General features: G+C 43.0%; 1 protein-coding gene across 1 annotated transcript; it reads right to left on the reverse strand.

Annotated features, from left to right (window-relative positions):
* Positions 1 to 1,426: 1,426 nt before the first annotated feature.
* PTGER4 (prostaglandin E receptor 4) lies at positions 1,427 to 15,509 on the reverse strand. The gene is made up of 3 exons (XM_008526530.2): positions 14,537 to 15,509; positions 13,156 to 14,080; positions 1,427 to 3,401 (listed from the first exon to the last, which is right to left on the reverse strand). Exons 2-3 carry the CDS (start codon positions 14,035 to 14,037, stop codon positions 2,811 to 2,813), a joined length of 1,473 nt encoding a protein of 490 aa, XP_008524752.1. The 5' UTR covers positions 14,038 to 14,080; positions 14,537 to 15,509; the 3' UTR covers positions 1,427 to 2,810.
* Between the last annotated feature and the right edge of the window lie 1,960 nt (positions 15,510 to 17,469).

A 17,469-nucleotide genomic window follows, 5' to 3' on the forward strand; every position in this document is an offset into this window, starting at 1 on the left:
TAAACATATAGCTACCATATGACCCAGCAATTTCACTCACAGGTATATAGAGGATTGAAAACATAGGTTCACTCAAAAACCTGTACACAATGCTGCTACTGGCGTTATTAATAACCAAAGTGGAAACAACCCAAATGCCCATCAACTGATACACGGATAAACAAAATGTGGTATATCCACACAATAAAATGTTACTCAGCCATAAAAAGGAATGAAGTACTGATTCATGCTAGAACATGGATGAACCTTGAAAATATACTAACTGAAAAAAGCCAGACAGTAAAGGCCACATACTGTATGATTCCATTTATGTCCAGAATAGGCAAGCTCATAGAGATAGAGTGATTGCCAGGGTAGAGAATGCGGAGTAACTGCAAATGGGTATGAGGTTTCTTTGGGGCGTGATGAATACGTTCTGGAATTAGACAGCAGTGATGGTTGCATTCTGTGAACATACTAAATATTTTATAGGGCAAATCTTATGTGAATTATATTTTAATTAAAAAAAAGAATAAGCCAGAATCAGTGTCCTCAATGGTGAACCTGGAGGATGGGTGAGATTGTAACTTGAGTATTAGTAATGCTGGCTTGTGAATGAGGCTTTTGTTTTTCTCCATGAACACAGGTGAATACATATGTGTGTGTGTGTGTGTGTGTGTGTATTCATTTCTATATAAATCTAGGTGTTGTCTCATTGTCCATGTACATGGGAGAAAAACAAAAGCCTCTTTCACAAGTAAAATAGTCTCCAAAAGCATTGTTTCTTAGGCATTGGTTAGCACGGTGAAATAGAACATTTTAGAAGTTTGAGTCAGATGCTCCTTCTCTGAACCATCCCTACCTCAGCTGAGAATCACTGTGCCATCAGGTCCATGAAGATGAGTTCCGTTTTTCTGACATTGTCCAAAATTATCTTTAAAAACTTGCAAATAGCAAATCATGACCTTGCTCCTGGGGATTATCGGTACTCGAAGTGTGTCCTAATACTGGCAGCGTCAGCATCACCTAGAGCTTTTTAGAAATGTATACACTCCCGAGACCTACTGAATCAGAAACTGTGTTTTCAAGGGCTCTCTAGATGACTCTGATGCATACTGAAGTTTGAGAAGCACTGATCTAGAGAACTTACAAGCAGGAAAGAGCACAAGTCTATGCGAATTTTTTGTAATAAATATTTGGGTTCTTTACATGTACCAAGTTAAGCACGAATACTGTCTCCCCCACCCCCCATACAAACCAGTGATTTTGAGTACACCTCACACCCAGATCTTGGTTTCTAAATACCATTCTCCACTAAGGGGATCCAAGCCTTTGTACTATTCCTGCAACTTTTCTCTATATTTGACATTATTTCAAAATAAAAAATTTTAAATATTTTAATTTAAAAAGATACAGATGACCCGAAACAAGCAAACAAAAATCACAGTTTATGGAACTCAGATTGAGTGTATTTATTTATTATAATCTCCAAAATAATTTCAGTTGGTACAACTGTTTCTTAAAACCATGTCACTATCAGGCTCAGAATTTAATTACAACCAAGCAATTCACAAAAACACTTTAAGCAACAAAACATGCTTAATATTTCTTTGAGAAAGGGCCTTCAAATATGTGTACAGCATTTCTGAGTGTTACACAAAACTGGTAGGTGACCCTTACATGCCCAAGTTCTGCGCCCTTAACAACTGCCCACGGTTACTTGTTCAACTCTTATGACATCTGTGACAGGCTGATTTAACCACTCCTTCCACATAAAGGGCGTTATGGTGCAATCTGTCTTCCTCTTAAATTTTAAACAATATTCTAGACCATTCCTTAGGAAAGTAAAACTATGCACACTTTCAGGGGGAAAACAAGCTGCTTAGACTTTTTATTTGTATATTATACACTTCAATTACGGGTTATTTACTAAAGACTCTTTAAAATTTATGTTACATTTTAAAAAGAACCAGTTAGTGGGGGCAAAAGTAGAAAATATTTACCAGCATGTTAGGGTCTCCTGAAATCACAGTTTTCTGGGTAAACACATAGAGCCATCACTAAAAATTTTTCACTATGTATTACACATACATTGGAAAGAACTTTAACACTTTGGACCATAAATTTTCACATCTTAAATAGTCATTTTTCTTTATTCCTTTAACAGTACTAAACTTCCTTTAAAAAATTTATATCCATCTTATAGATATGAGTTTCACTGTGAATTTTCAACACCTTGGTCTGAATCTGTTTATGAAAAAAAAATCTAACATCTGCAACTTCAGCTGGTTATACTGGGAGAGAGGGCTTACCATAATTTTATTATACCTTGTATTAACAATAAACCTTCTCACAGAGAAGAACATACTTTAAATACTTTAAATCATATTTACAACAATAAAATTCACATTTCATGCTTTAGTGAGACACTTAAATCATCCATAAGATAGTCCTCATAGTTTATTGAAACGGAGCCCTCTGTACCTGGCCTTCTTTGGGGTGCCAGATAGAAAGCTCACGATGTTACGGAAATAGCAAAACTTCTGCCATCCTCCTGTCAAGTAGAAAAACTGAGGGTAGATCTTCTCAGCCATCAAGCTGTGACGGAAATCCTGTGTCATAACGAGGTGGCAACCGATGTGCTTCAGACCTCGGGACCCATGTGAATCACCTTGCTCGTTTGAAAAGTGCTCAAAAGCCAGGATATTCTTGAATGTGAGTCCTAGGACAGAAATAGCCCTTCTGAGCACAGCTAAACACTTCATTTATGTGTCTATTGCACAGGATTTTATAAGCTTTCAGAAATAGTGCTGTATTTCTTTGCTTAGCTCCTATATACATTTTTCTGATAAGTTCAGTGTTTCATTGGGAAATGTCACTTGCAGAGAGCTCCCCTTCGGGGTAGGCCCAACCCTGCTAGTCCCGCCCACCTCGTCCACCAGTAAGACACTCTCTGAGTCCTGCCCCTGGGAGGAGTCCGAGGTCTCTGATATTCGTAAAGTCCTCAGTGAGGTGGTGTCTACTTGGGTCAAGCCCATGCCAGGCACACCTGGAAGCAAATTCCTGCCTCCGAGGCCATTTTCACTGAGGTCTGGCATGTAAAGGAGGGTCTGAGATGTGCTGCTGATCTCCTTCAGTTCCCGGGAAAGGAAGGAGCGAGAGTGGCCAGACATGGCAGAAGATGTCCTCCTGCTGTCTGAGCAGTGCGGTCCTGAGCGGTCTCTGCGGGACCCACCAATGCGGCAGAAGAGGCATTTGATCTTCTCTATCGCCTTACTGAGCACTGTCTTCCGCAGGAGGATGTATATCCAGGGGTCCAGGATGGGATTCACAGCAGCAATTCGGATGGCCTGCAAATCTGGGTTTTTGCTGACGTCTTGCTCTGAACTTGGCTGATACAACTGGTTGATGAACACTCGCACCTGCATAAATGAGAGGCCTACATTTAGATTTTATCATCAATCAATCAGAAATTCATTTGCATGCAATGTCTAACTTAGCCACATTAGGTAACTGCCCTCTTTTCTGCTAAGAGGTGCCAAAAAGAGAGCAGCTTACACAATAAGCCTCAGAAAAACCACTGGTTGTACAATTACATGTATGTTTCCAGATAGTATAACTTTAAATATTTTTGTAACTATCTTATAAACATCTTCTCTAGATCAAAAATGGTATACAAAAATGCAATGTGTGTACAGGCAACATATGCACAAAGTTCCCTTGAGAAGCACTTTATTAACTTCATTTCTGTGAATGCTTTTAAGTTTTTGTAAGTAATTAATGAGGTCTGTTTTTTCCAATAGCCATTGATTTCCCTTATTCCAGCTGCCATTTAATATATTTAAGTGATAGGCATTTTGTAAGTCAACTAACCATCTAATCATCATAGACAAGCCCAGAGATTCCTTTATTTTAGAGTCTAGACAGAATCTATTGGAAACTTTTCAACCAACATCTGACTCTCCTATCATCCAGAATGACCACAGAATAGTTTTTATTTTTCTGAGTCTGTTCCCCAGTTATTATCATCATCTAGCGTTATCAACCCTTCCTTCAAAAATCTGCTCCAAGTCTTTTCTCCGTAACTGCATTTCTCATCTGGATGACTGCATCAGCCACGGATCTAGCGTTCCCATCTCCAATTCCTGTCCTCTCTAATTCCTCTTCCAAACTGCCCCCAGAAGATGATTTCTAAAATGCAGATCTGATTATGCTACTCAGCTGCTAAACCTTCAGTGGCTCCCGGATGCTTGAAAACTAGAGTTTTGCTCAACAACTATGACTCAGTGAATGCATCCTGAGACTCGAGTCAGAATCAGTCCCTCCTCTGTGTTTGTAAGCATCTGAGCCAGGAAACAGCCAAGTGCCAAAAGGGCCGTCTGGATAGATCAGTAGGGATGACAACTCACTCTCGTGCTGTTTGAGCTATCTGAGTCCAGAGGCATGTCTGCCAGCCCCCCACAGGCCATGTATGGCTTACATGAAGGAAACACAAGGAGACCCTAACAAGCTGTTTGCGCTTTTGCAGTCTTGTTTTCAGCAGTTAAAAAAATTTTGCTCTTACTAGAACGACTTATTTATTCACATTTTCTCATGCATTTAATCATTCAACAGTAAGCACTTATTGTGTGTTAGGCATTGTGATAGGGTGCATTAAATACCACAGACATCTTAAAGGCAGAGAGTAACCCACAGTGCAGAAGAAGGAAGGTAGACCGACTGTTACTGCAGGGTCATTGGTAAAACGGGAGAGGTCCGTACATAATACAGGTATATGCAGTTAATCTAGACCTGGACGGGAGGGCGCCAGAAGACGCTTCCTGGACGAGAGGAAGCTTCACTGAGTTTTGATGGATGAGTGGCAGTTTGCTAAATTTAGAAAGAATGATACCACATTTCAAAGAGAGGCAATTCCATATGCAAAGTCTTGGAAGATTAAAATGATATACCAACTTCTGGGAACGTTAAAGGATTCAGTGAAGACAGCATGCATTTGTGTTAACGTAAGGAAGACAATCATCTTATTCCTTAGAAGAAAAAGCACTTCTTAAATGTACACTCTCAAATTTACTCTCAAAAAGTAGATCTTAAAAGTTCTTATCACATGAAAAAAAATGTTGGAACTATGTGTGGTTATGGATGTTAACTAGACTTATTGTGGTGATCAATTGGCAATATATGCAAATATGGAATCATTATGTTGTAACACCTGAAATTAATTTAACGTAATATGTCAATTATATCTCAATAAAACAAATATATATAAAATTTACTCTTAAAGTATTATTATTTTGTCAAGATTTTACTTCTAATTCTACTGAGACCTTTATATACAAATCTTACCTGTAATTCATATAAAAATATTGGTTTTAAGATAATGTCTTCAGCAATTATTTAATAATTGTCACTTGCCTTTAGTAATTATTTTAGATTAGGAAGAAGTAAGAGATGAGTCTCACAGCCAAGGAGGATGCATAAAAACCATAAAAAAGAGAAAGAACTCAGAAAAGCACACCTGGAGCCATTTAACTAGGGGCAAATATCCAACCATATCAAGACTTGAGACTATTGCTACCTTACCACACAGTAGAATAATTAAGATTCATGGTGTACGAATCACTAAGAAAGAATAGGGATATTTTAGTAAGATTTACAACAATTTGGATAAAAGAAGTTTAAAACTTTTAAGGAAATTTCATTAATCTGCAAGACAACTCATATGAAACTTACTCCTAGATGATGCTAGATCAGTGAGGTGTAATAATATTTCTATTTCTTCCTTAACTGGAATTTAGACCTTAAATACCCGCAGGTCCATAATCCTTTATCAAGAAATTGTTGTTCATTTGCTCTTGCTTTGTGTTATTCATTTGTTTTGTTTTATTTTTGGTTGCAAAACCTGACCTAAACTCATTTTGACAGCAAAACCTGAACTGACTAGACCATGAGGCTATTTATAGTTTTATTTATTCCACTTAGCGTGAGTATTCCTGTGTTTTGCTCCAGAGGTGCTGTCCCACTTCTGATGGGGCTGTATTATATTATACAGTGTATTACTAAATTACTTTTCTAAAAGCCAAGAAATTCTGAATTCTACAACACATCTGCCCTAAATGTTTTGGATAAGGAATTATGGTTCTATAACTCTCATGGAACAAAATGATGAAACAGCTCTAAGATGAAACTATTACCTTGATCTCCGGAAGACAGCTACATAAAAACTGAACTAGAACGAACGGCAGTATATGTGATGACTTCTCTTAAACTACTTGGAGAAACTCTGCTTGGATAAATGATGCTATCAAGACAAAGCATGACTGATTTTCTATCCTTAAAAAATCTAGTGCAGCAAAACACTTTGGTTTCTTCCTCCCATAATCTTTATTGAGTTTCTCAGCCGTGTCGGTGCTGAGAGATGAATCTCCCTTAGGTCTACGGACCTTTCTAGATGAAGTGTTACTGAGACCTGGAGGTTTTGAGGAACTTATCAAGGGCCCCCTACCCTGTTGGTGGCCGACTCTGGTCTGGGCTCCAGATCTACAGATGACTTCCATGTTGCTTTTTCTGTTCTACCAGGCTGAGTGGCTTTCTGTTTAACAGTTATTTCCCAGCAATGGAATTATTGGTAAAAAGAGTGAGGTCTATATTTTGCTCTTATCACATACAGATCTTCCTCAGCTTACAATGGGGTTACATCCAGAGAAATCCATTGTAAGTGGAAAACATCCTAAGTGGGAAACGCATTTAATACACCTAACCTACTCATCATCACAGGTTAGCCTAGCCTGCCTTAAATGTGCTCAAGACATTTCCATTAGCCTATGGTTGCACAAAATCATCTAACACAAAGCCTGTTTTATGAAAAAGTGTTGAATATCTCATGCAATTTATTAAATATTGTCCTGAAAGTGAAAAACATAATGGTTGTATGGGTACAACCCTAGTGATCAAGTGGCTGACTGGGAGCCAGCACCACCAGAGTACTGTACGGCATATTGCTAGCCCGGGAAAAGATCAAACTTCAAAATTCAAAATATGGTTTCTATTGGAGGCCTATCACTTTCACACCATTGTAAAGTTGAAAAATCAGAAGTTGGGGATCATCTGTATTCATTCCTAAAGGTAAAAGAAATGATGGATTAAATCTGTTACCATCAGGCCCTCCATGTCGTCTACAAAAATGCCTATGGCAGGGTTTATGCGGACTTGAGACTTCCAGCCTCTAGGTGGCAGTGTTGCTCCACTTGGGACTTCTTGGTCCCATGAGGCCTTCCTAAGAAGCTTTTCACCCAGCCATCTCTAAGACCCTCTTTCAGAACAGACTCTTGGTTAAGTCTCAAGTTTGTGTTTCTGATATTTTTGACATTTAAATGTTTTGTTGCTAGTTGCTTCTCCCACCGCCACCTCAAAGGAAACATGGTTCCTACTGAAAGGAGGACAATTTTTAACAGTTAAAATGGCTATAAAAGGAATGAAATTTATAGCTATTTAAAGGAATGTATTGGGAATTCCCATTTTATTTTAAATTTCTATGACCTTTTAGAAAAGTCTGAGTGTTGTAAAAAAAAAGTAATAATGGGCTTCCATAATCAAAAGTGACAAGAGGCAAGGAAAGAATCGTCTCTGTGCCTCACTCCATCCCCAGCGGTAATTAAGTTTGACTACTGTAGAAAGGAATGAAAGCAAGCCCTAGTTTAGACATCCATGGGGGTTGCAATGAACACAAGCCACGGAGCCTCGTCACTTAGTTTCGGCAAAGGGGCGCTCACAGGGTGGCAAAAAGATGAATACAAAAAGCGAAATTCCAAATTCAGGTAAAAGCATTCTCAAAAGTCAGTCAAATTATTTGAAAAGAATCAAGACAGATGAGTTTTCTTTCGCAGCATGTTTTCAATGGATATTGACTTGAAATAGAGAAAAAAGGACAAAAATGAACAAAAGCTCCACGTACTTCGTAATGTTTGAAAAAATATAGCAATCTCCTCCTCATTTAAAGGCGACTAGGTTTGCTCTCCCCAAAGGGGGAAACCCCAGATGACGATGGGACTATCCACAGCAGTACTTCAGTGGCATGTGGGGAGAGGAAAGCACTTTTCTGGAATTCTTGTCCAACGGAGCCCCATACGTTAAACAAATAAACACGGCTCAGGCAGTTTTCAGTGTTGGAAGAGTGTGCTGTTGATAAAACAGAACCTCCGAGTCAGGGGGGAAAACACCCTAAAAGAATTACCTGAACACAAACAACACATACTCTGTTTTAATATTAAGTGAGTCCATTTTTTAGTAGCTGCAGATTTGTGCACGTAGTTTACCATTCATATTGGCAGACATTACAATATTCTCAACTACTTGAGGATGACTACAGATTACGGTTCAGGGGCACTGGAGCATAACTTGGAGAAAATATGATAAATCCAGAAGAAGATGTGATGACAGGAAAGCTGAATGTTGTGGAGGTAACTGCGCAAACTCTGGAATCAAACAAACCTCTGTTCATATCCTAGCTCTGCTCCTTATAATTTATGTACAAATGATGAAAGCGCTTAGGAAAATGCCTAACATTTAACATATTTCTTGGCTGTCATTACTTTTTTGGTAAACCATATGTGAAAGCTTGACCACTGGAATATATCAATAATTTGAAAATCACAGCTTAGAGGTAGCTTTGGGGTACAGCTAATGACATGCTATCAAAACCATGTACTTGCTGTTTAAGAACAACCTGTTGGCAGGGAATGTCTAATTGAAAAAACATTGAAATTTTGATTAGGCCGATTTAGTTATTGACTGTCAAAGTAGAAATGCTTTCCACTAAATGACAAGGTTTGTGCGTGTGTGCTACTTGCTGTGTTCCAAGCACATAAAAGGAACGATCTGTGTGTGCTCAGTTATCTAACTCCCTTGTGAAGAGTCCAAAATTGACACAGCTGTTACTAGAAATTCTTACCACTTTTTTTTTTTAGTGACCAAAAAAAAAAAAAATCCTTTAAGTAAAGAATAGTGGGAAGAGTTCTTACTGGGCAGTGGTGTAGGAGAGCTCAATTTTCCTTCCCTCTGGGTCACTAACTAGCCATTTACTATGGGCAAATTACTTTATAGGCCAGTGTCTACATCAAAAATTTATTTTTACTTTTAAAGAATTTTTTTTTTTTTAAATCTAACTTTCAGCATTTAATAGGAGACTACAAGAATCACTTCAGCTCTGGGGGAAAAAACATCTTGTTAGTAGATGTTTAATAACAGCAAGCCTTGACAGGTCAGCAAAGCACTGTGAAAAGAGCACCGGACTAGGACTGATCCATAGCCACCTGGTAAGATGCAAAAGGATAGAAATTCTTCATCTTCAGTTGAGAAAACTGAGGTGCAGACAGAGTGAAAATATTGGTCAGCCCTACTTTCTCCCTAGAGCTTTTTTCAAGATTCATCTGAGATGCCGGCCGTGGAAATAAGTTACTTTTATGCTACGCTGCGATCTTCCAGGTAACACTACTAGCTCTCCAAATTTCATGTTGTGACTCAAAGATTGCTTTTAGGAATTGGTATTTTTTTAACTTAGCTGAATTTATTTGAAAAATAATCAAATCCTTCAGGTTCTCCTGTAATAGTACCCAAATTTATGGCATTACTCTTGTATCTATAGATGCGAGCTTTGCTCATCTGAAATCCCATCAGCTTTATGACTCCACTTCCACTTTGCCCACAGCAAACAAAAGTGTATCTATTTACGAAGTTTTCATCTGCCCTAACAAATCTTTGCTGATCAAATGCTGGGTAAGGCTTTACAGAGACAACCAGTTTGTGGTAAGCAACAAATACACACTCACAGGAAGCTATTTTCCCAAAGACCTAAGTTTTACCCTCCAAGGCAGAGGATTAATCAAACTGGCCATTCTACACCTAACAGAGATGAATACTTGTTATTTCAGAGAAAGAAGAAGATAAAAGAAATAAGTAAGCAATGAATATGGTCTTGGCCTGCCTGTGCATGGAGCAAAATGCCTCTCCGAACCCTACAGTATTAAGTGTTTAGTCCTGAGGCAAAAGATTTGATTATAATCATTATTTTAACATTAGTAACTGCAAAATTAGGCATTAGAAGTTGATCTAGCCACAGCATTTAACACCAGGGACTTATGAGGCCGTCTTGCTTGCATATTTCTAAAGAATTCAATCCCCTTTGTTTATCTTAAGCGTAGACTCTTTCATTTCTTCACCTTCTCTTGTATTTTAAAAAACCAGAGACTGGTTATAAATAGAATAGACAAAATGACAAGAACCACCGTCCCACTAAGTCTTGTCTTGTAAGGTTCCTTCTAGATTGTACTTACACCTTCTCTGTTCATTGATTATGACTCACTTTAGAAAATTTTGCAAGTTCAGCACAGTTCCTTATATCTACAATTAAGTTCTCAACCTTTCTCGAATTTCCATTTCAAGCTTTATTTATGAGACCCATATATTTTGGATGACAAATTACAATTTACTTTTCATACTAAACTCAGTATCAACCGCCCTCTAAGAGCCACTCTAGTTTTTTCTTCCCTGGTGTCCAAAAGACAAAAACTTGGCTGCTTTTCAGTGACTGCTTGTTTTCCTTTCATAGTGTGTCAAACTTTCTGAAATTGCAAGTAAACTGTCTTTGCTCTGGTAGTCTTTCCAAAGCTTTTTAAATGTTACGAACGGTTTGATTTTCCTCAAATAGGATTAACAACCAACTCAGTCTAATAAAGTTAACAGAGATGCTTCATTGGTTTCCTTGGAATTAAAGACAGCTCCAACTGCTTTAAATGTCAGAGAGTTTGGAAACTTTAAACTTAAATTACAATACGAATATGAGAAACATGAAAAAAACAAGAAAGTTGTAAAAGGAAGCCAGAGAAAACTATAGTTGTGGATAAGTTTCCCTTTTAATTCTTTCATAATCACTAACCTGTGGTTGGGTGGGTAGTACAATGACCCCATTGCTTATCATTAATTTACAATTAACCTGCTTCTGAAATTAGATTTTGGTAGCCAAAACTAAAGGCTACAAACTGAAGATACCACTACTTACATGATTCCTTACTACTTAAAAAGGTACGTGTTTCATCGTGTGTTAACTTCTTAGCTGAGCCAGTTTCAACCTTCAAGGTACAATTCCTTACTATCTACTACATGTTACTGACTTTATATAGAATGGACAGTATTTGTAAGTTGAAATGTAGTTAATTTGCAAACCACAAATATAGCTCCTATAATTTCTCGCCTCCAGCTTCTCCAATAATTTCAAAAGCTTTGTGATAAATGGCCTTGCACCTTACGGCTAGGTCTGCCACTTCGGCCCATTAGATGAATTAAGCTTTTATGCCTGTCTAGATGCTGGAAGAAAACAATTAATTCATCTGTGACTGTGCAGTCATCAACAGCTTCACAAGTTTACCTCCAACCAAAACACATTTAACAAGTATGTGCATGTGGCTAAACTTCCAGCTCCAATTCCTCAGTTCCTTAAAGTGGATGTTCTGTAAATAACGACCACTCACTTTGTCATTTACTGTTCTGTAAAACATAAGGCAGAAGCCAGAGAAGGGAGCCCCAGCAGGAGCAAAGCTGTTTCTTCCAAAATCTCGCTTTATTCAGAGTTGCCATTACAGACACTAAAATATATTTATGTGGCTCAAGTGTGACTTAACTCTGTATATTGGGTCCTGGAATGGTTTAAAGGGCGGTCTGGCCAATTATATTTACTTTTGTTTATACAAATTGGCAAGAAGCTACTGTATGCTGGCTCTCAGCCACCTCTAAGTTCCTTCCATTTACAGTCACTTTTATCAGAGATAGGATATTTTTATCTTAAAGATCCCTGGACAGCATTAATAAGGGAAAAGAAGGAATAACAGTGTGTTACATTTCTTTTCTCTTGTTCTCAATCAGCGTAAGAAAGAGAAGTCCTCTCTGAGTTGGTAGTTTTAGAATTTCCAGGAATGCAGTGTTTTGAGAGATGGAAAAACTCAGGACTAGTGGCTTTTAAGAGAAACTCTGGATAAAGTATTGTGTTCATCTGCCCATCAGTTTCTGGTGCATTCCGTTTTCATGACAGGCAAAGTAGAGGACAACGAGGTAGGTTTTCAACCTTTCTGCTTTTAATATTTAAAAAGTTAATCCGAGGAGAATTTTAAAGCTAGTGGTGTCCTAAAAATGAAGCATCGCCACACTCAAACACACAAGGTACAACGGTCAAAATTAGAAGTGTTCTGGGAGGGAGGCACAATGTGCTACCACACGAGCAAGGTCTGGCGTCAGGTGGGTCTGAGGTTCATCACACGCCGTGGGGCTTGGGCCTGGCAATAAATATGACGACCATCTCTAGAGCTCCGTTCCTCTAGAGTGGCACTGTACCTTTCACAGTGGTTGAGAATTCAAAGTCAATGCCCCATGTACAGCAGCCTGCCCTTAACAGGCCCCCTGAGAACCTTGCTTGCCTGGCCCCTAGAGAGAATGAAGGAGCCCGAGTCTGGGCCATGTCCTGTGCAGGAATTGTGACCCGAGTGTGCACTGAGACGTGGTCCCAGGGCCCAGCATGGTAAAGAGCACGGACTTTTGACAGTTGTATTTCTGCTAGATTATTTTAAGCAAGTTACTCCCTGTGTAAACTGAGGGAGTTAGATTAGACCAAAAAGCATCCAGTATCTCGTCTAGCTCTAAAATTCTACATCATCTACCAAAAAACCCTGCATAAACCAAAACACCAAACCCCTACTGCTCTAAGGAATGGTGTACACAAAGAGATCACCAGCCCTGACGTTTCGGATTCTGCGGTTCACAGTGTGCAGGACTGGGCTAAGTCACACTACAGCAGTTTCCCCGCCGCCTCTGACAGAGGGTGGCGGGTGTTCCCGGAAGGCTCAGGGCCAATGTCAGGCAGCAAGGGGTAGGGGCCGTCCCGGGAGAGAAAGGAAACCGGCTTTCGGGGAAAGAAACTCGGGGATGTAGGGTAAAAGCACCTGCAAAATCTCTAGGGAGACGGCCTAGGAGGAGGCTGGGTCTGCTCTGAGAAGCCGAGCTGGGGGTCCCAGCCCTGACCTGGAGGGCACGGGTTCCCTGCCAAGGAAAGAGCGGGAAAGGAGGGAGCGGGAGACGGAGGAGGGAGAGGGATGCAGGAGAAGGGCCGCGGGGGGTCCCAGTCCGGCCACTCACCACGAGCGGGATGGAGCAGATGAGCACCACCAGGGAGGTGGCGATGAGTAAGATGACCATCTGGATCTCGGCGCCCGCGATGCGGCGGAAGCTCCGGCGGCGGCGAAAGTCGCTGAGGCGCGGCAGGGCGGGAGAGGCGGCGGCCGGGGGACCCCGGCAGGCGGCCGAGGCCACGGCGGCGGCGACCGCGTGGTGCTGTTCGGTGCCCAGCGAGGTGCGGCGCATGAACTGGCGGTGCATGCGGAGCAGCGCGCCGCACACGAGCACGTTACAGAGCACGGTGGCGAGAATGAGGAAGGAGCTGAAGCCCGCGTACATGTAGGAGAAGGCGGCGTCCGCCGTCACGTTGGTGGTCCAGTCAATGAAGCACCAGGTGTTCGGGTACTGCAGCCGCGAGCTGCCGAGGCCCATGTTGGGCAGCGCGCAGAAGAGCACATTGGACACGTAGACGGCAAAGAGCGTCAGGCCCGCCAGCCGCTTGTCCACATAGTGGCTGTAGAAGTAGGCGTGGTTGATGGCCAGGTAGCGCTCGATACTCATGGCACAGATGATGCTGAGGCCAGAAAGGCCGAAGAAGAGCAGGATGAAGGTGCTGTACTCGCACAGCGCTTCGCCCCCGGGCCACTCGCCCTTCATGTACGTGGCGATGGTCACCGGGCTCACCAGCAACGTGCCCAGAAGGTCGGTGACCGCCAGCCCGCATACCAACGTGTAGAAGGTCGTCTCCTTCTGCTCCTTGCGTGACTTGCACAGTACCACGATGGCCACCAGGTTGCCCACCACCCCGAAGATGAACATCACCGCCGGGATGGTCACCGGACTCTTGGGCAGGTTGGAGCTGGCGATCGAGGAGGCGGTCGCATTAGCCCCCGGGGTGGACATGATGGTGGCCGGCGGGACGCAGCCTTGGAGTGCGAGGCTGGGTCTGGGGATGGTAGGAGAGAGACAAAGGCGCGGTGAGCGAAAATGACCACTTGCAAGGTGTCAGACCCGCGTCCAAGAAACAATACGCTGATGAGACAAGGGGAGCAACTCCATCCTACAGTGTGGATTGTATCCACTTACCAAATGCGGCTACCGAAATGTCTAGGCTCCGGATACGTCTTGCCAGCAGCATCACTCTACTGACATTAATATTTATAAGTTGATAGTGCCATTCTCTCCTCCTCTCCCCAGCCCAACTCCCTCCACTGCCAAGAAGAACAAGACTTATCTCGAGGGAAAAGTGGCTCGCTCTTATTCCCGACAGATTCTGAGTCAATAATATTCTCATTAAAAACAAGTTATGGAAGACAATTTGGAGGAGGCGCTCTCCTCCCTGGCTCCTCTCCCGGAGCGCCCGCCCACCGCTCTCTGTTCAGTGCCCCCAACCCCATCTCACCTGTGGTGGCTGCGGCAGGGGCAGCCCCGCGAGCCCCCAGGGTCAGGCCTCAGAGGTCCTGGACACGCCTCCAGACAGCCCGCAGTCTCGCCCCGCTCAGTGTGGAACTTGCCAAGCGTTTGCCTTCTCAGAGCCGGGTCTCGGTGGCTGCCAATTTTCCGGAACTAGGTCACAGTGGCAAGCTTTCAAAAACTTGGAGAACCAGAAGGGCAGCGGAAGGGTTAGTGAAGCCTGATCTTGAATTTCTTTCTGTTTCTTCGTTCCTTCACAGACGAGTCCAAGCTTTGAGGAGCCCGAAGGTCCCTTCGCGGGCGGATAGCGCTCAGATGTGCGGCCGCGCGCGCAGGTGGCACTGAGCCTCAGTCCCTGGCTCGGAGTACCTTCCTCCCTAGCCTTGGGCAGCACGGGCAGCTACCGGGGCTGGTGGCTGCCGCTGAAGTCGCTTCTGGCGCCCTGGGGGCGGCTTGAGGTCCACTCGGCCTGAGGCTCTGACCTGGGGCCGTTCATCTTCTTCCTCTCGGGCTGCGGGGTTTCGAGCTCCGCTCTCGCCCTTGCAGCCTCTGTACAAACTTTTCTCCTGCTTCAAGTTTCCCTGGCGGAGGCGGGGACACACAGTGCGCGGCCCGGGCGCCCATTGGCCGGCCGGGCAGGGGGCGGGGCGCGCCCTCCCTCCGCGGCGCGACGGAGAAGGCGGCGGCCGGGGGCGGGGCTCCGGCCCCAGAGGGTCCCACTGCGCCGCGGCGGGTGGCTCCCCGCGGCTTTCCCGCCCTCGGAGGGGAAGGTCGCCGAGACGTGCCTCCCATGCCTCGGGCTGATGGTGCTGACAGGTCGCCTTTGGCGGGGACCACGGGGAGCCCCGGTGCTCTCCCGGGCACCCTCTTAGCCACTCTGAACTCGGCGTCCAGGGGCCCAGCTCTGAAACCAGCATCTCTTCTTCCTCACTGCCTCCCGCTCCGAGTGGGCTGTTTCGTGCACCTTTTACACGCGGGTCGTAACATCTGGGTGCTGGGAAGGGAAGTCAGCTGCTTTAGGACTCCACCTTGGAGCGGCTGAGGTGTACGTGTGTGCGCGCGTGGCCCCCGGAGGAGGAGTAGGCTCTGTGCGCGCGTGCGCGTGTCCCCTGTTCAGAGGTGGGGTGCGCGCAACGGGTTTGGTGGGTGGATGGGAGGGTGGGTACCAGACTTGGGCGGGGAAACGACGGAGAATCCATCCTCTCACCGGGAAAGGAGTTGGTTGGCAGTGCTGAGTTGTGGGCTGGGCTGGGCAGGGCAGCCCCAGGCAAAAAAAGGGAGACGGGACCGCAGCTTCTCACGGCGCAGCTGGCCGAGTCCTGCGGCTGTGAAGGGAAGTGGCCCGCCGGCACCCCATGGGAGAGCCAGGGAGGCTGGGAGGGCTGGCTGTCTAACCGCGGAGACCTTTCTCCTCCCCCGGAGAACTCCTCCGTCCTGCAAGAACGGCTAGAATGAGCTTCATGCCTTGGCCCTGTTATATTCATGTTAGACACCTTCCCCATGAATCCTTTGAACGGATGGTGGAGAGCGAGACGGGGATTCGAAACTGGAGTAAAAGAATTCTCCAGTCGTTACCTCCATAGTTGACTCTTCGAAAAGCCTATTTGCTCTACTCGTTTTTGTTTGATTTGCAGTTTGTTTGACTTTTGTGGGAACAATTTTTCTGTATACTCATTATTCACTTATTCCTACTCTATTTCTTAAAATCTGAACTGAAAACTGAAAAAAAAAAGCTTGTAAAACATCATGGTATAATTATAACCGCGTCACCATTTTCTTTTTAAACCATAAAGTAAGATTGCATGAGCTTTCACACAATTTGAGTTCCTAGGAAAACCTCTTTCCGTGTGCCGTATACATGCATTTTAACGTGTTGCATCTCCTCACAGGGCGAGTAAACAACTCTATTCTTTTATATGATAAACAGGCACTCGTTCCTTAAATGTTGTTTCATGAATGAACAAACCTCCTAAGAATTTATCTGGTTCTCCAGTTATTCTCAAATGGCACAGTATCAAATGAGTAATAGAAACAGAGGGCATTCCAGATTTCAACTAATTACAGGACATAAAATAACTAGAATCACATTACTTAGGTAAGGCACCATATGGATATATAAATATAGTATCATTCTCCTGTTTATTCTATTTGCTCATGAATAGCAAGGATTCAGAAAAACACACATTTGTTAGCCAATATAAAAAGAATTCATGGTGATTGGTGAGTGTCTCAGAGTCTTCTCTTAATCATCGCTATAAACACTTCTGTTGCCTGTGCTTCCTTTGAGTAGTAACCTCCAGAATTGTCATCATTGAAAACAAATCGGCTCTAGAAAGAGGAAACTGCACATTCTGCCCCAGTTCCTCCCTAACCACATTGCATCACTGTCACCCTGTCAGGTGGTTGTCAGTAAATATATGAAGGGGAGATGGGAAGTTCCACTTATACTCACTTTCAGCTAAGAAAAATATTTTTTCCAGTTTTCTTTCTATTTGAAGTTCCTAAAATGAAAAACAGTTAAGATTGGTACTTGTTAATTTTTCAGGGTAAAGAGTATGTTAAATGTAAAAATTCAGGCACACTGCTGAGATAATGAGTAAGTATTATCGGTTTTTAGAATGTAATCCGGGCTATCAATATTGAGTTGTTTTTCTTCCTAGTCCTTAAAATTTTCTTTCCACAGTAGCTTTAGGAAGATGAAAATAAGTAACCAGGACACAAGATGAAAAAAATGCAATGAGGTTTACCTGTACCCTTTTTTGGTGCATGATTCTTAAAGCTTAAATTTTGCCTTCTGGAGTAGAAGTTGAAGATTAGGGAAACAAATAATTATTTTCTTAATTTGAAAAACTGGGACTGTGTAGCTCAATTTCACTCACACTCTGCCAGGAATCTGCGTAGCAAAAGGAAATGGAGAATTGC

The sequence above is a fragment of the Equus przewalskii genome, chromosome 20 (genome assembly GCF_037783145.1).
Source record: "Equus przewalskii isolate Varuska chromosome 20, EquPr2, whole genome shotgun sequence".
NCBI classification, from domain to species: Eukaryota; Metazoa; Chordata; class Mammalia; order Perissodactyla; family Equidae; genus Equus; species Equus przewalskii.